At 41.4% G+C, this 21,746-nt stretch overlaps 1 protein-coding gene across 1 annotated transcript in view; it reads right to left on the bottom strand.

Annotated features, from left to right (window-relative positions):
- Positions 1-18,496, bottom strand: part of PTGIS (prostaglandin I2 synthase) — a 63,527-nt gene extending 45,031 nt beyond the window's left edge. The window contains exons 1-2 of the mRNA XM_063425677.1: positions 18,410-18,496; positions 7,102-7,225 (exon numbers count right to left, since the gene is read on the bottom strand). Of these exons, the coding sequence (XP_063281747.1) occupies positions 7,102-7,225; positions 18,410-18,486 (201 nt within the window). The 5' untranslated portion in view covers positions 18,487-18,496. The remainder of the gene's footprint in view (positions 1-7,101; positions 7,226-18,409) is intronic.
- Between the last annotated feature and the right edge of the window lie 3,250 nt (positions 18,497-21,746).

Raw genomic sequence — 21,746 nt, 5'->3', positions numbered from 1 at the left:
TACATCTTAAAATGATCTCTATAAACGAAAGCATAAAATGAATCTTGATGATTTTATTGATCTATTATAATTTGATCCAACGGATAGCGCCAACAGACATGTTCTGCCAAAAAAACAACAACCGCTCCAGGAAAGATCACTAATAGTTGTGTACATGTCGTATTTGAGGGGTCTGGTATCATGGAGAAATTAATTTGTAAAAAGCTTCACGAAACGCATTGGAAACTGTAGCAGAATAAATTAGATTATTACCCAACTCAATGTTAGTTTTTTTCCATCTCCCTTGGAAGTAGGGAATGTTGAATTGCTATATTGATGGAGTGAACCTTTTCTGACTGTGTTGAACATACTAAAACTAACAACTGTATGTTAAAACCCTTGTTACCAGAAATGGATTTAAACCAGAATCCTCTTGTTGCAAGCAGTGACTGGCAGCCAGCCTTAGAAGTATTCACACTTAAAGTCTAGTTAAGCCGTGCTGTCATATTCCCAACGCATTCACATGTTAAGAAATCCCATAGACACAGATTGCCACTCATTATTCTTCTAAGATGTAAAAATATGGAACGGATTAGTTACAAAGACTTTAAAACCAAACACTCTGATTAAACAAGTTTAAAAGGGAATGGGATCAGATCTGGAATTTATTTAGACAAAAATGATGTACAAAAAATTACTTTTTTTTTTAAGATGTGGTTTTATAGTCTAAGATGCGCTTTCAAAATTCCATTTAAATTAGATTTCTGAATAGCTTAGAAAATACAAACAGATTTCTATTCTACAAACATGACATTCTTTTAGACTGAGGGGGTTATTCAATAAAATCTGACTTGTAATTATAAAACGAATGCAATTGGGTTCAGTTAAAGAATGCATCCCCTTTGTCTTTTATTGTCTACATCACTTTAACTTACTGTTTAGATGTTAATCCCCTTAACCCCTTAAGGATACATGACGTGTGTGACATGTCATGATTCCCTTTTATTCCAGAAGTTTGGTCCTTAAGGGGTTAATAGAATGGGAACAAACATTGACTGGAAGGCTCTAAAGGATCTGTGGCGAAGCTTACAACAGATGAATAGAAATCGCACGTGTGTTAGATTCCATACAGGCCAAACCATCACTCTTACTGCAAGTTCAGTTACATTTAATGAGTTTCATAAGCTGGGTGCTTAATCATAGGCCACTGATAAGGTGAGCAAAGTGGGATTGATGGGTGCTTAATCATAGGCTACTGATAATGTAAGCAGTGGGATTTATGGCACAAATGCAGATAGTTTAATTGAAAGATAATTGATGTGCAGTTCTAGTCTGGGAAAATGGCAAAGATAAAAGAAAAAAAAAGCTTTAACTGATTCTAACAATTTTAAAATAATCTTCTGTACAACAAAAATAGGACATTTGGACAAAGTAATCAAGACACACGCACGCACGCACGCACGCACGCACGCACGCACGCACGCACGCACGCACGCACGCACGCACGCACGCACACACACACACACACACACACACACACACACACACACACACACACACACACACACACACACACTTGCCAGATTATTCACCCAGCAGTGAGGTATAGGGAACGGGACTGGAAAACTCCAACTTTTAGGCAAAATTAGGTGAATGGGATAAATTTAAGTTTTCCAGTTTAGGTATTTGGGGTTAAATATGCAATTTTCCTGGTAAATTCCTAATTCACAGATTAGTGAATAATACTCTGTTTATCTCACGTCAAATACAGATAAATATCGCAGTAGATATAGAATTGTTTTTTAAAATAAAGAATTCTGTTTGATAGATTCTGTCTTTTCACTTTACGTAGTAGGCTTTTTTTTAACTTAACCAATTATTTTGTAACAATAGTGGAAGGAAATGACACAAATATTCATTTAAGAAAATTACAAAATCGAGAGCGTTTCTAAACTCCCTAGACCGATTACAGCACAAAAGGTACGTAGATTATAGGATATAATCTACAACGGCTCCAGACATCCACCCCCTGGACGCCGACGCAGTATAGCTATAGTCTGAACTGCAAATATGGTGAGCGGGACACGCAGATTGTCAAAGAAAATAACTAAGAAGGGACAATAGCGTGATATATTTAATAATTATTATCACAGTCTATCCATGTGTGTAGGTTAAATATCCACTTTATATCCAGCCGTCAAGCCTTTGTTATAGAGATTTGTAGAAGGTTCTATTGAGGCTGAGCCTGACACTATCGTACCTGTAACATACTAACTCTTGTTTGCTAGTGTTTAAGATACGATCCTCAGAGCAAACTGCAGTGGGGGGTCGTTCTGTTTCATTGCTGGACATGTAAAAAAATAATGCTTAGAGGGAACCCGAGTCATTTTAACTTGGCACGGGAACCATGAATTGTAGAGAGGACCCTGATGCAAGAAATCATTTTGGGCCCAAGAGTGGCCAGAAGGTAGATTCCCATCTGCCTCTTACAACAGATTAATTAAATACACGTTGGCTTATTTAGCACTATTTAATTTGTCTCCCACGTTGGAATTAGTGTAGGACCCACTGATATTGGGGTACTGTGACGTAATTAGTGTAAGACCCACCGATATTGGGGTACTGTGATGTAATTAGTGTAGGATCCGCCGATATTGGGGTACTGTGACGTAATTAGTGTAGGATCCGTCGATATTGGGGTACTGTGAGGTAATTAGTGTAGGACCCACCGATATTGGGGTACTGTGACGTAATTAGTGTAGGATCCGTCGATATTGGGGTACTGTGATGTAATTAATGTAGGACCCACCGATATTGGGGTACGGTGACGTAATTAGTGTAGGACCCACCGATATTGGGATACGGTGATGTAATTAGTGTAGGACCCACCGATATTGGGGTACGGTGAGGTAATTAGTGTAGGACCCACCGATATTGGGGTACTGTGACGTAATTAGTGTAGGACCCACCGATATTGGGGTACGGTGAGGTAATTAGTGTAGGACCCACCGATATTGGGGTACTGTGAGGTAATTAGTGTAGGACCCACCGATATTGGGGTACTGTGAGGTAATTAGTGTAGGACCCACCGATATTGGGGTACTGTGAATTAGTGGTGGGATCAACACAATATGACGGTATGGTGGAACTAAATCCCCATTTTAAAACATTTAAAACTGTATTTTTGTGTGCGCACCGTTCTTTAACTGACAGTTAAAATCTGACATTTACAGAAACGTCTTTTTTGTCTTTATAAAATGTTTTACCAGGAAGAATAAACTGGAATGTTTCTAGATGTAAAGGATATTGTGCCAATCAGAGAGTTCCAATGACAGCAGTTGGTACATTGTGTCAGTGTGTTAAATAGCTCCACAGCACACTGTGTTCGTGTCCGAATCCCACCCGATAGGCAGTGCCCATTCTGTTGCCAGTGATGCTGCTGTAGTTCACACTGGGGCTTTCTACCCCGCAGCCAGGGTCAGACATCAAACATCCCAATAGGCAGCTGCCTACAAGTATCTGTCTCCTGCGGGTGGCTGACTATAAATGTGTATTCTCTTTCCATTTTAGATATACTCATTTTCATTCTGCTACCAATAGATTTCATTATTTATTTTCTTTTTTTTTTATATTCTTTATTTTTCTTTGCAAGACAGCAGATACATATCATACATAAAAGCAACAACACAGAACGGAAATACGGTATGATGGTGTGCAACTATGTAATGTTAATGGTATTCCATGATAACCTCTTTCGTGACGACGCACTGTGCATGTGTGTCACATTCCAATGTCCATGCTCGTCCAATATGGTGTTGCCCATAATTTCCAGTCCTGATAAAGCGATCTTAAGTATCGCTGTACATCTCGCAAAGTGTTTTTAGTTTTTTTTAAATCTTAAAACAACAAGATATAACAAGGAACTATCGTAATGTAGTCACAATACTATGCAACTAAGGGAGTTATGAATAATCGCATTTGCATCTCTAGCTGTGCGGCAAGCCCCCCATAACCCCTGCGGCTGCAAGTAAACCCTTATGCTGGTCTCATAAGATAGTTCAAAATATCGTGATTTCAAAGGTAGGAAAGAAGGTAAGTTTCCTCGAAGATTCGAGGAAAAGGAGATATGCAGATATAAAGAGGGGAGAAAAAAGAAAGGAGAAAGGGAAGGAAAAAAGGGAGGGAAGGCGAGTGGGGATGAGGCGGATTATGGGGAGGAGGTCGGTCCGAGCAGCACCTCTGTTCCAGTAACGATAATAGGGAAGGGGGAGTGATCCCCCTCCACCAGCTATCTGTCCTAGGCGTCACTGTGAGCAATCGCTCTGCGACATAAGATACAAGTGGGACGGTGGGAGTCCAAACCCCCCGACTTCGTTAGTGTGGCGGGGTTTTAATCAAGAACAATCTTGTCTGGTTACGTCTCAGTCGTTAGCTATGCTGTTAACCCACGGGTCCCAGATCTTTTCGAATTTCCTGATAGTCCCCCTAACCTGAGCCGTCAGTTTATCCATCAGATATGTGTCTTTTATTTTATGTTTTGTGAATGCTAAGGTGGGGGTGTCGCTCTGTAGCCACGTTTGCGCTAAGGCTCGCCTTGCGGCTAGGGTTATTCTGTGGAGGAGGGTCTGTTCTGTTCGTGACCAATTCTCTAGGGATCTCGATAACAGGAATACCCACGGGTCTGGCTCCACCACCCTGTCAAATACATCTCCTAATAACGTCGCTATTTTCTTCCAGTATATCTGCACTATCGGGCATTCCCACCACATATGAATATACGTACCCTTCTGGTCGCAGCCTCTCCAGCATACGTCCGTCGGAATCTTTCCCATGCGGAAAAGTGTCGCCGGGGTGGCATACCATCGGAAAAGGGTCTTATACGATTGTTCTTGCAGGGTTACACACACTGAAGAGGCCGCGGCTGCTTCCCAAATTTCTTGCCACTCAGCTCCTTCTAACACTTCGTTTAAGTCCGCTTCCCATTGATCAGTGTATTTTATGGTCCCCCATTCCGAGGTGTGGGTACTCAGGTGTGCGTATATGCAGGAGATGAGTCCTCTCGGAAACTGTTCCCTGGAGCATATCTTCTCGAAGAACGTAAAGGGCATCTGTGCCGCTCGTTTGATCCTGGCAGCTCGGGCATAATCCCGAAGTTGAATATAACGGAAGTAGTCAAAGGGCTTCAGCGGGGTCCTGCCGTTCAAATCCTCGAAGGAGATCATAGACTGATTAACATATAGATGATGCAGTCTCTGCAGTCCCGCGGTTTCCAAGCCTTTAAAGTCTCGGGCCCGCATACCTGGAGGGAAATCTCTATTTCTCAAGTACGGAGTCATCGGGGATAAAGCGGCAGTCAGGTCATGTTTAAGGGCGTTCGTGTCCCAGACCTTCAAGGAGGTCTGAACCGCTTGGCACGGGACTCTGTCTAGGGGTCTAAATTCTTTTGGGGTCCATATGAGGAATTGGGGGAGGTCCGGGTTCAACAAAGAGGATTCTAAGTCCACCCACCGCCTCTCGTCAGGGGGTGTATGCCACAACGCAATCTGGGCTAATTGGGCCGCCACATAGTAATAATAAAGATTTGGCAGCCCCAGGCCCCCCCTCTCTTTCGCCCTGTAAAGTATATTTCGCGACGTCCTATGTTTCCTGTTGTGCCAGATAAACCTACCGATTGCCTGTTGGAGCGGCCCCAAGCTGGATTTGGTCAAGTGTATCGGGAGGGCTTGAAAGAGAAAAAGTATCCGAGGCAAGATATTCATTTTTACCGAATGAATCCTCCCGATCCACGAAATTGGTTTATCTACCCACACCTCCAGGTCACGCATTAATTGTCTAATTAGGGGCACGTAGTTCTGTTGGTGTAGCAGGGAGGGGTCGGCTGTTAGCCAGATGCCTAAGTATTTAATATGATCCCTCACCACTTGGACGTTAAATACTCTCCCGATGTGCGTAATCTCGGCATCGCTCATCCCTATGGGGTTCATTATTTATTTTCACCGAGGCAAGTGAGTGAGAAAGATACTTCCTGATTCTTGTTTTCTCCAAATCAGAAGCAAGTTACAGATAATGTATTGATTTATTGGAGCAGGTGAGGGCGTCAGAGAATTCCCACCCTCCAGGTGACTGAGCTGAAATTCTGTCCAACAGGCGAGTTAATGTAGAATCCCAGCATTGCAGGACAGAGTTGTACTGGGATACTCTACGTATAAGTGGCTACGAAAAAAAATTATACTCTCTTTCTTTCTTCTTACGTCGTAAATGATGTATATAGAATACGGCTATATACACTAAACGCAATGTTTATATACAAAACAAGTTGGCGTGGGTTGTGTCTAATGCATGTCTGCTATGTGGGATGTGTCATATCTCGGTATACCGGACATTTCTCTTATTATTTGTTATAAACGCACATAAACAATTGGGTCAAACGGTCAGCGATGGCTGCGTGGATATATACAGAAGGCGCAGGTTTACAATCGTTTAATTCTGATACACTATTGGAACACGGTTTATACCTGGGAGTGTATCATAGTTCAGTAGTTATGGTTTGCTAAGTGATGCATGCCCTGGTGTTGACCATACATTTTTACACATTAATAAAAACATTAATAAAGTTTATAATAATAAAAATTTTCTTCTTTTTAAAATTCCCTGTGAAAGCTATAAATCAATGTGTTTGCATTAAATACAGGGGATTCTTTTTAAATAAAGCAAACATAATACTCGGTCCCTGTAGGGTTATTGAATAAGCCAATACCTTAGAGAATTAGTAAAGGAATTAAAAAATGTGACTATTTTGGCCTAACATTTGCTATGAGTTTGTCAATTCCTCCCTCCGGTTCCCAGTTTAGAGAACTAATTCCTACTGGTTTGGTTCTTCTGAATAATGTGAGAATTATCTTGGGTCAGGTGGGAATTATTTTGGGTCACATTTTGAATCCCCGGCAGTTTCAGAACTAGATTTATAAGCAAAGGTTTTCAGATAACTATGCTTCGCTAGTTACTGTAAATCAGTTAAAGAAATTAAATTCACTCCCATACAAAGCCAAATATTTTCCACTGATCGACAAGACATAACTAATGGCGCTCAAGATAAGCGTAACGTGATGAAGTGATACTTACTGTGAATATATCTCCGTGTTTTTCCTTCATTCGTGACAGGAACTTGGCAGCATCTTTTCCGAATTCCAGCGCGTGACCCAGCCAGGGGATAAATCCACGGTCCAGTGGGGGTTCATGTGGTCGCCTAGTGGAATCCAAAAAAACACACATTTTATATGACAGCCCAATGAACAAAGCCCTGATACATGAAATTAGTAAATTAATTATCAGCTGGTGTTAACTTCCATCTGCGCAAAATATATTGAGAGAGGTTCCAATGTACGTGTAAAACATTTTGCTGTTGTTGACCGCGATGTGAATTCTGTCTGTATCCTCATTGGTTGAAAAATATAAAAGGGCAAGTTGTGAACAGATAATGGCCTCAAGATCGTGTTGTTGGATAGGCTGTTCAAATACCTTAATCTTTTTGAGTAAACTTAAAAATGTTATATTTTTCAATAAATTAAAATATTATAAAATAGACCATATAAAACAATATATATAAATCATACAATTTAAAATGTTTCATAATATTAAATTACTTTAAAAGTTTATATAACAATATTAAATCAAGGCCATCGTTCGTGTGTGAGTTCTAATAACTGAGTGACTGTCTATGAAAGATGTGTACGAAGTGGGAGAATGATGTACAGGTGGGCTTATAGTATATCGTCCCAAAATATATTTAAAGATTTTAAATAGAAATGTTGTATCAGATTTAAGTTATTTATAAATAAGGTCTTTTTTTAACAATAGGTGGTTAAATACCAAATTGGAATTTGTGCATCAATAAATTCTGCTTTGTAATATACCGTATGTTGGATTACGTAACCCAGATATTGTATACATTCTGAGTGAGGAATGCCCTTGTTCAGATCCTGTATTGACTCTCCCTTGGGGATCACACCTGTATCTTGTGCAATAAACCACTCAGACCTCAGTGTTTCAATTCACTGTGTGAAATGGAAAATAATTAGCGACACAATTAAGATGCAGCTATGATTTGATAATTGTCGAGTGTATCAGCTGTGTAAGTGTCAGTAAAATGACCTTGCAGTAATAAAAACCAGACAAACTGCCCCAGAAAACCAGGCGGACTGCCCCACAGGTTTTACATGCATATCTAGAATTCTTTCAGAGCATTTATTTTATAAATCCCATCTACTTTAAGACTTTAATTATCCAGTAATCCCTCAATAAAAACTTGTCAAAATAAATCCTTAAAGAAGAACGTAGCACTCTGTACAGACCGTTTTATAGATGGAGATTAAATGCCCAGTGGAATGAAATGTTGAGTCTGGTATTCAGTCTCAAGACCAAAAAGTTAGCGACTTTGAAAGCCCTTTGTCGGATTTGATCTGCCTAGTATTTCGCCCTGGAGAATCCACTATTTATAAAGGTAGACCATCACGTTCGTGTTTTTTTTGAACAATTGGATTGTGAACGCAAAAACTAAGAGGGTTATTCCCTATAGTGAGAATTTGCGGGGAATTCAAAGTGATTTTGAAAAGTTAGGTCGATATAGCTAAATTAGAAAAATTCTCTAGGTGAATTCTGTTTTCAGCTCAGCTATTTTTGCCTGAAATTTAAAATAAACTCTGAATTCCTGGCAGTTCTGGCCAAAGTGACTAAACCTGTAGCTGTAAGTTGTGTTCTTTTTAAATTCACGGTTATTTCTATTTTTAAATGTACGTGGCAGACTTGTCCTGGCACACCCAGAGCGCACTGTGTACAATAAATTAACCCTTGCAGTACTCTATGTACATAGCATGTGACTGTGGCAGGGATCCCTGCGTGTAATAATCATGTATGTTCACAGAAACGTACAACATGTGCACTATAAGAGGAGAATTAGGGGGAAAAATGTCTAATATAGCATCGTTGGACAAGCAAACAAAAAAACAAAAAAATGTTATGCCCGGGGCCATACGAAATTCTGGGCTAAATAAGACACTGTATTGAAAGCCACAATCCCTGTTAAGTATTCCGTATGCTTGGAAGAGTTTACATATAAAGTTATTTTTTTCTTTTTAAAATGACATTTCCTCTTAATGTTAATGTATTCCTAATAATACCGCTATAATAGATGGTTTGATTTTGGTGGGAGCAATCCCTTTCTGCCCAAACTTGCTATAAATATTTATCTCTTCTCATTCGTGGAAATATTGGCGTATTTGCGTTTCCTGCTGCGTGACTACATTTCCAGTAGGTGAGAGTTAGAATCCGGGGGTGATATAAATATAGAAGGCTAATTAAAGGATCTCGTTACGTTTACACATTACGACCTTTTAAAGTTTGATCTTTTTTTCTTGCTCTCATGAAAACATTCTATAAATATTTATACAATGAGAATCTGATGTCATTTTGTGAAACTCAATGCCGCGCAGATTCAATCATTCTGCGTCTCACTTCCACACACTCCACCAAAAATAAAAACCTTTCACGCCGAGGAGGTTAATTGAGGATTTCACTGGCCGCTGTTCAGCAGCAATGCCAATATACAAGGATCATGGGAAAACAGAAATCAAATATTTCTTCCAAAAAACACATTGCATAAATGGGGTGGTTTTTTGGGGGGGAGGTGGTGGGGGGTGGTTACTTTGTTTTGTTTTTTTTGTAATGATTTATGTTTTATAATGTAGAAACAATCGTATGATAACAAGATTACTCATCGTTGTTTATATAAAACCCCAGAACTATGAATTTGCTTGGTTTCATCCACCATCACTATGTCAAGAAAGGAAGGGGGTAACCTGCCGTGGGCCCTGGGGAATCCTTCTTCAAACATCACGCTACTTGCTGTCACTGCGTTTTTCCAGCCTTTCCACTTGCTTTTTTCCATGTTTTTAGGTGAGTTTAATTAACTTTTTACATTTTGCTACTTGGTAACAATCTTGTATTATTATTATTTATTGAATGTGTTCAATATAATTAATATTAATGCTGGCTCATAGTACTTCTCTTTCCGCTAACGGGAATCAATCAGATGATGCACAGCTGTCGTGTAATTATATGTAATCATGTAATCATCATGTAATCATGTGGTTCTGGTTCTGGGAGTCTGTATGTGGCAGTCTGTGGTTCTGGGAGTCTGTATGTGGCAGTCTGTGGTTCTGGGAGTCTGTATGTGGCAGTCTGTGGTTCTGGTTCTGGGAGTCTGTATGTGGCAGTCTGTGGTTTCGGGAGTCTGTATGTGGCAGTCTGTGGTTCTGGGAGTCTGTATGTGGCAGTCTGTGGTTCTGGTTCTGGGAGTCTGTATGTGGCAGTCTGTGGTTCGGGTTCTGGGAGTCTGTATGTGGCAGTTTGTGGTTCTGGGAGTCTGTATGTGGCAGTTTGTGGTTCTGGGAGTCTGTATGTGGCAGTCTGTGGTTCTGGGAGTCTGTATGTGGCAGTCTGTGGTTCTGGGAGTCTGTATGTGGCAGTCTGTGGTTCTGGGAGTCTGTATGTGGCAGTTTGTGGTTCTGGGAGTCTGTATGTGGCAGTTTGTGGTTCTGGGAATCTGTATGTGGCAGTTTGTGGTTCTGGGAGTCTGTATGTGGCAGTCTATGGTTCTGGGAATCTGTATGTGGCAGTCTGTGGTTCTGGGAGTCTGTATGTGGCAGTCTGTGGTTCTGGGAGTCTGTATGTGGCAGTCTGTGGTTCTGGGAGTCTGTATGTGGCAGTCTGTGGTTCTGGTTCTGGGAGTCTGTATGTGGCAGTCTGTGGTTCTGGTTCTGGAAGCCTGTATGTGGCAATCTGTGGTTCTGGTTCTGGGAGTCTGTATGTGGCAGTCTGTGGTTCTGGGAGTCTGTATGTGGCAGTCTGATGGTGGAGGGTCATGGGGTATCATTACCCAGCGCAAAACAAGAGTTCTGGGCTGGCTCCGTTCAATTCTGCGCACTGACACTCATTTCATTGGCTGAGAGTGGTCAGCTGACACTTTGAATTCTCACTTTATTAAATAACTGTATCTATTTAAACTACTGACCCCTCACTGACCTCCCTGCTCATCGATGTTTTAGTTTTGGAGTTTCAAGAAGTCATTTTTAGTGGGACACCTTTTGGCTCCAGCTGGACCTTGGTGGTATCTCTACCTATAGATGTCCTGAACATAAAGTTGTAGAGCAACTCACTGATAGAATCCACATGGAAAAACAAACTGGCTGGAGGAACTTAATATTTAATCTTACTATCCCTGGTGCGCTCCTTTGACCGACACACTGTACAGGAGCTGATATATTTACCAGAACCTCTGACAGAGATACCTCTACCACACAACTACTCTACCTCTCCTGCCCCTTCCCTCATGGTGTGCCCAGGGAGCCCTCCTGGAGACTCCCACCTGTTCTTGTACACTCTACCTCGCTCTCCTTTTTCCTTCTCAGACCTTCATACATTTTCTACCAACACCATGGGACTTCCCATCACATAACACATACCACATATTTCTTTTATGTACATAGTATTGTCCTCTGTGCCTACTCTGTTCACCCATCGGACCAGGGCCCTACAGAATGCCATCATACACAGATTGCCGTGGCACTGGGCAGCACTGCCCCTGCTGGGGTGACGGCTGTGCACTGGCGAGATGCCTCCCCCATCTTCCCATCTCTGTTAATGATAGTGGATAGAATTCTAGGCCTAGTGATATGACCGGTTTAACCGTCCGCATTGTACACTTACGTAAGACATGCACTGGTACAAGTATTTGTTGCTTGTATGGACCACTGCAGAGACGTGCTTGGTCTGATCGAAACCATCCAACATCTTGGAGGCTCTATAGGTCTTTACTGCTGACCATGTGTGTCCTGTTTAACTGAAATATCTAATGAGCCATTGGACCAACGCTATTCACAACACAGGGCTATTCTGTAACTATACGGCTCTGCATTGCAGTGTAATTTATTTTCATATAAACTGTTCTATCCATAAACCTGTCAAACTCTTAAATAAAGAATGATTTAAAAAAAAAAAGAAAAGAAGTGTTGGGTGTTCCCTCAAATGCTCTAGCAGAGAAACTCTTAATAAAAACATTCCAAATCATATTTTTTTTCCTTTTTGTTTTATTATGACATAAAGTAGTTGCTTTTCTATAATATATTGTATTTTGTCTTGTTTTGTTTTGTTACGGTTTCTAAGCAGGAGTTGTCCGATTTAAAGGGAACACAAAACACCGGAAGGCAATTTTTAGGTGGTTTGAGTTTTGTCCGTTTAGGGCTATTTTCCTTTATATTTGAAACCACAGATTAGAATAGGGGGTATTTTTAATGGACCCGGTCCAAAGAATACAAGCGGCTAAACCGTTCTGCGTTGTTTATTTTTTAATGTTAACAGATTTGGCCACTCGTTTCTATTCTGTCCGTGGAATTGATGACATCACTGCTTCATTGTGTAGATCAGGGCCGGCTCTTTTTGCATGTTTTGGTTATAGAGAAAACTTGGCAGATTTGCCTTTTCTTTGGCTCTGATGTCTAGCTTTTAAATTCTCAAGTAGCTCACTGTCTGGCAGCTCAACTCTGGCTAAACTCTCAACTCACAAAATCATTATTGACCCAATTGCTTAAACTCAGTCTGGATTCCTTTTAATGAGAATTCTGATTTCCACCAACAGCAAAATCAGTATTTTAATTTCTAATCCAGATTAATTGAACCACGTAGCTCTCGTTAAGAGTGATGAATGCTGCAATGTTCCCTAGATGGAACTCTGAAACCAGCAGCATTGATTGTTAGTGCACTGAGCACTACAGCCATCCATACACCACTGAATCCAGCCATTCTCCAGATAACAGGATTAGAAACCATTGGTACTCCACATGTTGTGAACTACAGCTCCCGTAATGTCATAATACTAGCAAAGCATGATGGGAAATGCAGTCTACAACATCGTGAGTTCCAAAGGTTGCCTAGCCCTGACATAGACTGAACGCTGCAGCTCTTCATAAACTGAACTCTGCAGCTCTTCATAAACTGAACCCTGCAGCTCTCCATAAACTGAACCCTGCAGCTCTCCATAAACTGAACCCTGCAGCTCTCCATAAACTGAACCCTGCAGCTCTCCATAAACTGAACCCTGTAGCTCTCCATAAACTGAACCCTGCAGCTCTCCATAAACTGAATTATGCAGATCTCCATAAACTGAACCCTGTAGCTCTCCATAGACTGAACCCTGCAGCTCTCCATAAACTGAACCCTGTAGCTCTCCATAGACTGAACCCTGTAGCTCTCCATAAACTGAACCCTGCAGCTCTCCATAAACTGAACCCTGCAGCTCTCCATAAACTGAACCCTATAGCTCTCCATAGACTGAACCCTGTAGCTCTCCATAAACTGAACCCTGCAGCTCTCCATAAACTGAACCCTGTAGCTCTCCATAAACTGAACCCTGCAGCTCTCCATAAACTGAACCCTGCAGCTCTCCATAGACTGAACCCTGCAGCTCTTCATAAACTGAACCCTGCAGCTCTCCATAGACTGAACCCTGCAGCTCTCCATAGACTGAACCCTGCAGCTCTCCATAAACTGAACCCTGTAGCTCTCCATAAACTGAACCCTGCAGCTCTCCATAAACTGAACCCTGCAGCTCTCCATAAACTGAACCCTGCAGCTCTCCATAAACTGAACCCTGCAGCTCTCCATAGACTGAACCCTGCAGCTCTTCATAAACTGAACCCTGCAGCTCTCCATAGACTGAACCCTGCAGCTCTCCATAGACTGAACCCCGCAGCTCTCCATAAACTGAACCCTGCAGCTCTCCATAGACTGAACCCTGCAGCTCTCCATAAACTGAACCCTGCAGCTCTCCATAAACTGAACCCTGCAGCTCCCCATAGACTGAACCCTGCAGCTCTCCATAAACTGAAAACAAAAACAACAATATATGTGAACACAACCCAGTGAAGAAAATAAATATATAAATTGAAGCAAACCGGGACTTCCCTTTATATTTTAGGTGAAGTATCCAGGTGAATCCCCGAAGACTTCCTCTTGTCTTCAGTAGATATGTGCAAATAGAATAGGGGACAATCTGCTAAATACAGACACAATAAAGAAACATGGCGTTTAACTGTGTGGGGACTGGTACTAATATGTAATCACAATTGGTCACTCACAAATTTATGGAGTTAAAAAAGCCTTGAATGGTATCTTTTCCAGATTGTCCCCTTCATAAACTGAACCCTGCAGCTCTCCATAGACTGAATACTGAACCCTGCAGCTCACCATAGACTGAACCCTGCAGCTCTCCATAGACTGAACACTGAACCCTGCAGCTCTCCATAGACTGAACCCTGCATCTCTCCATAGACTGAGCTCTGAACCCTGCAGCTCCCCATAGACTGAATACTGAACCCTGCAGCTCACCATAGGCTGAATGCTGCAGCTCTCCATAGACTGAGCACTGAACCCTGCAGCTCTCCATAGACTGAATACTGAACCCTGCAGCTCTCCATAGACTGAATACTGAACCCTGCAGCTCTCCATAGACTGAATACTGAACCCTGCAGCTCTCCATAGACTGAGCACTGAACCCTGCAGCTCTCCATAGACTGAGCACTAAACCCTGCAGCTCTCCATAGACTGAACCCTACAGCTCTCCATAGACTGAATACTAAACCCTGCAGCTCTCCATAGACTGAATACTGAACCCTGCAGCTCTCCATAGACTGAACCCTACAGCTCACCATAGACTGAATACTAAACCCTGCAGCTCTCCATAGACTGAACCCTACAGCTCTCCATAGGCTGAATACTAAACCCTGCAGCTCTCCATAGACTGAATACTGAACCCTGCAGCTCTCCATAGACTGAACACTGAACCCTGCAGCTATCCATAGACTGAACACTGAACCCTGCAGCTATCCATAGACTGAACACTGAACCCTGCAGCTATCCATAGACTGAACACTGCAGCTCTCCATAGACTGAACACTGAACCCTGCAGCTCTCCATAGACTGAACACTGCAGCTCTCCATAGACTGAACACTGCAGCTCTCCATAGACTGAACACTGAACACTGCAGCTCTCCATAGACTGATTGATAAACCCTGAAGCTCTCCATAGACTGAATACTGAACCCTGCAGCTCTCCATAGACTGAGCACTGAACCCTGCAGTTCTCCATAGACTGAACACTGAACCCTGCAGCTCTCCATAGACTGAACCCTGCAGCTCTCCATAGACTGAATCCTGCAGCTCTCCATAGACTGAATACTGAACCCTGCAGCTCTCCATAGACTGAACACTGCAGCTCTCCATAGACTGAACACTGAACACTGCAGCTCTCCATAGACTGATTGATAAACCCTGAAGCTCTCCATAGACTGAATACTGAACCCTGCAGCTCTCCATAGACTGAGCACTGAACCCTGCAGTTCTCCATAGACTGAACACTGAACCCTGCAGTTCTCCATAGACTGAATCCTGCAGCTCTCCATAGACTGAATACTGAACCCTGCAGCTCTCCATAGACTGAATACTGAACCCTGCAGCTCTCCATAGACTGAATACTGAACCCTACAGCTCTCCATAGACTGAATACTGAACCCTGCAGCTCTCCATAGACTGAACACTGAACCCTGCAGCTCTCCATAGACTGAATCCTGCAGCTCTCCATAGACTGAACCCTGCAGCTCTCCATAGACTGAATACTGAACCCTGCAGCTCTCCATAGACTGAATACTGAACCCTGCAGCTCTCCATAGACTGAATACTGAACCCTGCAGCTCTCCATAGACTGAATACTGAACCCTGCAGCTCTCCATAGACTGAACACTGAACCCTGCAGCTCTCCATAGACTGAACCCTGCAGCTCTCCATAGACTGAATACTGAACCCTGCAGCTCTCCATATACTGAATACTGAACCCTGCAGCTCTCCATAGACTGAATACTGAACCCTGCAGCTCTCCATAGACTGAACACTGAACCCTGCAGCTCTCCATAGACTGAACCCTGCAGCTCTCCATAGACTGAACACTGAACCCTGCAGCTCTCCATAGACTGAGCACTGAACCCTGCAGCTCCCCATAGACTGAATACTGAACCCCGCAGCTCTCCATAGACTGAATACTGAACCCTGCAGCTCTCCATAGACTGAACACTGAACCCTGCAGCTCTCCATAGACTGAATACTGAACCCTGCAGCTCTCCATAGACTGAATACTGAACCCTGCAGCTCTCCATAGACTGAATACTGAACCCTGCAGCTCTCCATAGACTGAATACTGAGCCCTGCAGCTCTCCATAGACTGAGCAATGAACCCTGCAGTTCTCCATAGACTGAACACTGAAGCTGTCAGCCCCTAGAACATTATGGGAAATGTGCATCTCTCTCCTATAACACAATATGTGCGGACTACGATTGGTAAAGATATCTCTGGCACATTTTAAAAATGAAATTCCTACAGCAGAGTCTCCACCTCTGAGCTGTCAATCAGCCAGCTGGGTTACTCTCTTCCTGGATGCCAGTATCAGTTTTACATCTGGTGTCAGTACACCCATCATACCAAAGCCGACACGTTGCACAGGCTGCCCCTGCCTGGGTGAGTTACACACACAGTGTCAAAGCTGCAGCTGCCCTGGTCTCTGGAAATTAAACTCCCTGGCATAAAAAAACACATACATCGGTGGTTTGGGTGCATATAGTGTCCCTTTAAATCTTATTGGCCAGTTTTTATTGGCTGGGTTCTCAAAGTCCGCTATACTTGCAGTTTGGCTACCCTGACCTTAAAGTTGGAATCCACCAAGAATTTCCTTACTGAATTCTCACTAGAGTCCAGGGGACACCTCAAACCCCCATCTCTGAGAAAGCTGGATCCAGTGGGATTCTGGGAAATGACTTGGTTTGGTATGGATATCATTATAATTCAACGTTTCGTGATGCAAATAATAAAAGGATTAAAATACCTGGAGAACTGGTTGTGACATTAATGAGATGCCATGACTGCTCCAAGCTATTCTTAATCCTAAACCTCAGGCACGTTTCCGCAGGTAATAACTGTGGTCTAGAATGACTAGATTATCACCGGATTTACCAAAACCAGCCCTGATTCTTACACAATACTATGACTGGGCAAAACCAAACATTCCAATTCTAACATTCTTTATCCAGAGAAAACACAACCAGCTCCCAAACAGAATTAACCAGAGTCTGCCAACGGTAAAGCGCCGACTTGACCAGATTTAAGGCATTATTTTTGTGCTCCCCCCTGCCCGCGCCTAATATATTAAATGCAACTTATCTGATTATTTCTAGGTAGACCAGAGCCAATAACCTTTCCTATTCCAGAGAGGTCCCCAGCAATTTGAGAGATCGCTGACTGTATTGGACACAGCCAGCAGGTACAAACTATACCCCATTGTACAGCGCTACATAATCTGGTGGCGCTCTATAAGTAATAAAATAATAATATACTATATTCTATTAATCCGTGTATCTGTCTTCATCTTAAACATTGATTGCAAACAAAGGAGGGATCCGCACTCTCATCACTTGTAGACCTCGACAGACTGTCCCTAGACCTTGCAAACCCCCATTCAATATATTGAAGACAATCTATTCCAGACACTCAGGCTACCTCGTCTTAAACCTGCCTCGCCATTGTCTCTGATGGGCTTACATTATTTACTGACGTGAATTAATTAAATACATCTTTTCATTATCGCCACTAGTCCCCCCTAATATACAGTGTTTTTTTTGTTTTTGTTTTTTTCTTTTTGACTGCAGTTCACTAATTACACTAATTGACAAACAAACCCCGATTGTGCAGTAAGGGTCACCTCATCATAAAAATATTATTTATATATTATCTAACAATAATTTTATAAATAATATTGCAATCAAAATATTAAATGGATTATTTTCTCAATTCATATTAGATAAGACACAGATCATTATAGCACTACATAGACAATACACAGTATTCTGTCACAGAGCTGTAATAATAAACACATAAACCTTATATTTGACAGACCAGTATCTAAGACTGCAGCTCCCATCACTACAAGGCAGCTGGATTAAAAACCAAAAACATCTATCTAGTACTATAAATAACCTAGCACTATAGGTGCAGTTCTCATTTTAGAATTACTTTTTAGAAATGCTTCTACAGTCTAAAAAAAAAATACACAGCCAATCTCAGAAAGTGGTGGCCAAAAGATGTTCTGTAATTACTGTAATTCCTTTGATGCTTTGATCTTAAATCTTATCAAAGCATGATGGGAGTAGTGATCCATTAACAGCTCGGGATCTCAGTTTTGGCCATCCTGCTGTAGAAAGGAGTAACTGAGACTGGAGATGACTGATAGCATTTCTTAGATCTCAGCGGTTGGTACTGAATAGACTAGTGTCTCACCTGGTTCTCCTGAAGAGGCTCACATATAGCAGAGCACACAGTAAGCAGGTCAGCAGGATTGCTATAGCTGGGAGCATCTTGTCAGCTGGGTGGAGAGTGCAATACTGTGAGAAAAAGCAATGTTCACTATATATACAGAAGGGGCCGGGCTATGGAAGACTGTTTAGCAGTTACTGAGTATACAATGTAGTCATCACTATTAACACTGACATTACTGGCTCAAGTCAATCTTCCTCTCTGCCAAGTTATGTAAGGCAATGTGTGTCTGAATTCCATATATCAAATGACATCAACGTGTCTGTATAGCAATGTGTTGAGACATTCCCTGGAATTGTATTTACATGCAAAAGTAATTTTAGTAAACGTGAATTCTGGCAAATTGACAACAAATGGTGAAATTCAGGATAAAACAGTCAATCTGTCGCTAGAGCGCAGTGTGTGAGTTTTTGTGTAAATAAGCCGGTTTTGCCTAAACTATACGCTTTTGTTTTATGGATTTTTCTTTGTTTTTTTTTGTCCATTTTTTATGAAAGACTCTAACGGATTATTGGCGATTTGATATTGACTTATTACTTCAGCCAACGTGCAAATATATCTCTCTCTTATTTTCATTCACTAGGATGTTTGAGAAATGTAATTCTACCTGATATTTGGTGTTTTATTATTAGCTCCTAGTAGTTTAACGTGTTTTTATGTGTAGTTACTGTTTCTAAACCATCCGGTATAACTCGTTGATTTTAGATTTTGTATCCGAGCAGAAATGTTCCTGGACACCTTTTTGCCTTTTTTGTTCAATTCATTCTTTGTACAATTTATTTATTCTGCTTTTTTTCCCCTCTTTTTAATGCCTACAAAATGTGCAGCTTTTGACTAAAATTCTCATCGGTCACACGGGTCCGCAGACATGTTAAAGTTATTGTATACAATATGGAGGAAACGGAACATTGTTTTATGAGCTTTTTGTGCCATTGTTTTGAAAAATATATAAATCATCCTGAAACTGATTGTGGCAGAATTGTTCATAGGAAATCTGTTAGGGCGATTTGGAGGCCAACATAAAAGGGTGACAAATATTTCAATGTATTTTTTATATATCCATAAAATTTAAAAACCCACAGCTCTCCCTCTCTTTCCTGGGTCTCCAATGCCAATTCAGCAGTACACTGAATAACAATAAAATGGCCGCACTAAGAAAATGAGTCAGAGTGCTGCCATTGGCTTACCGTGGCAATGCTCTGACACATTGAGTGACCACCAGTTCAGAAGAGCAATTAATGCGGTCTGCTCCTGGGGTGCAGATTGCACCCTCTTAAAATGGTCCAGCCTGGTTGGAGCCTGAAACCTAAATCACTGAAACCTACTTTTCAGATTTTATTCCTGTTCCCTTACGTTTTCTGTTTTCCCAGTTTTTGTGTATCTATTTAAAGGGACACTCTACTGCACAAATACACAATAAATAAAAATCCCTGTTCAGCAGATATACCACCAATGAAAACATCTATTTAATGGTACAGAAAAAAAGAAAGGAAGGCAGCGCCACTACAGACCACATAAATGAAAAGAGCATAGAATAGGCAGACTAAAATGCAATATGTATAATAGATAATAAGCAAATAGAAGTCCACAATAAATAGTCTGACTGGTAGATGGATCAAACAACGAGGTATATCTTTGTAGAGGTGAATACAGTCTTTAGTAGTGGGGGATTCTTCAGAGTGGTGTAGATGCGTCTTTGTACGTCATATGAAATACAAAATAACAACTGATGGTGCAGTATGTGATAAAGTGATAAAGCCTAAGGGCGAAACGCGTTGTGGTTTTTAAATATGTTGTTTTAAATAAAGGTATTTTGGACACTTTCTTACTGTGAGTTAGCCTTCTTACTTTTTATTACTATTATTATTTTACTTTTTTACTATTACCATCCTTTTATCCGGCACCAGAAGTGTTTTTTACTTTCCAGTGAGGATATTACTCCCAAGAATCCTAGGTGGGGATTATACCACTCAAGCTGTATTCATTGAACAGTTAGTCTGTTCAACTAAACGTGAGTAACCACTTGGTTTTTTATCTTCTCACCTCGGGCATGTTATACTTTGAGCACTATTGCTGTTCCCGCTTTTATTTCCATATATGGTCCCCTCATCAAGAAAGAATACTAAGACCTCACGTATCCCATAAGTGGGGATTATACCACTGTACCTTATCCACGCTAGAGCTAAGTCCATAGCTCTTGAAAATGTGAGTAGGACCATATACTCTTTTATTGCTTCTACCCCTTTCGGGACATAGTACACCATCAGTTGTTATTTTTTATTTCATATGACATACAAAGACGCATCTACACCACTGAAGAATCCCCCACTACTAAAGACTGTATTCACCTCTACAAAGATATACCTCGTTGTTTGATCCATCTACCAGTCAGACTATTTATTCTGGACTTCGATTTGTTTATTATCTATTATACATATTGCATTTTAGTCTGCCTATTCTATCCTCTTTTCATTTATGTGGTTTGTAGTGGCGCTGCCTTCCTTTATTTTTTCTGTGCCATTTCTGTTGTAAGGCTTGTGAGGGAGCCCTACCTTGTAGGTGTGCTGCCACTTTTTACTTATTTATTATTGTTTCTGTTGTATCTTGTATAGAGAGAGAGCGCTGATCCCTGTCTTCCGATCTATTTAATAATGCATTTTCTTTTTCATTGGGGTATGTCTAAAACAGTTTGGAATACCTGCAGTTCTCTTGTCGGCAGTCTTTGCAAGCCCTCCCCTTCTAACCCCGCCCAGACTTTCTGTGGCTGTCCAATCAGAGACTTCCCAATGCAGCTCAATGAGAAGTATTTGCAAGGCAGGTGCTCTGGGCAATAACTGTTTGAGTTTAGTTCCACTGAACTAAACAAACCAGGAAGTTACAGGACCAGTGTCTGATTGACAGCCAGGGGGGTGTAACAAGGTTTGTTAATAAAGGTGACAATTTCTATTGAAAAAAGGGGGACACACTCTTTACACATAAAGCTTTTCATCAAGCTAAAGTGCTTTAGGGGTCTGAAGTGTCTATTTAAGCTCCTAATAAAAACTATTTTTAATAAATAAAATCAAATAAAACGTTCCTGCTTTTAAGTGAGCATTCTAGGCACCATGACTACGAAAGCACCCTGTAGTGGTTATAGTTCTAGGAGTCCCCTGACCCTGTTTGATGGTAGACATTCAAACCATTTTCTAACTGTTAGACACCTACCTGGGTCCCACAGGCTTTCTACTATGGATTTATTAATTTTTTTTCTCCTAGATATTTGGATGAAATGTATCGCAGAGAGTGTTAGCTGAAATCATCA

Source organism: Pelobates fuscus, chromosome 6, assembly GCF_036172605.1.
Source record: "Pelobates fuscus isolate aPelFus1 chromosome 6, aPelFus1.pri, whole genome shotgun sequence".
Taxonomy (NCBI): domain Eukaryota; kingdom Metazoa; phylum Chordata; class Amphibia; order Anura; family Pelobatidae; genus Pelobates; species Pelobates fuscus.
This window is presented reverse-complemented; position numbering and strand designations above follow the sequence as displayed.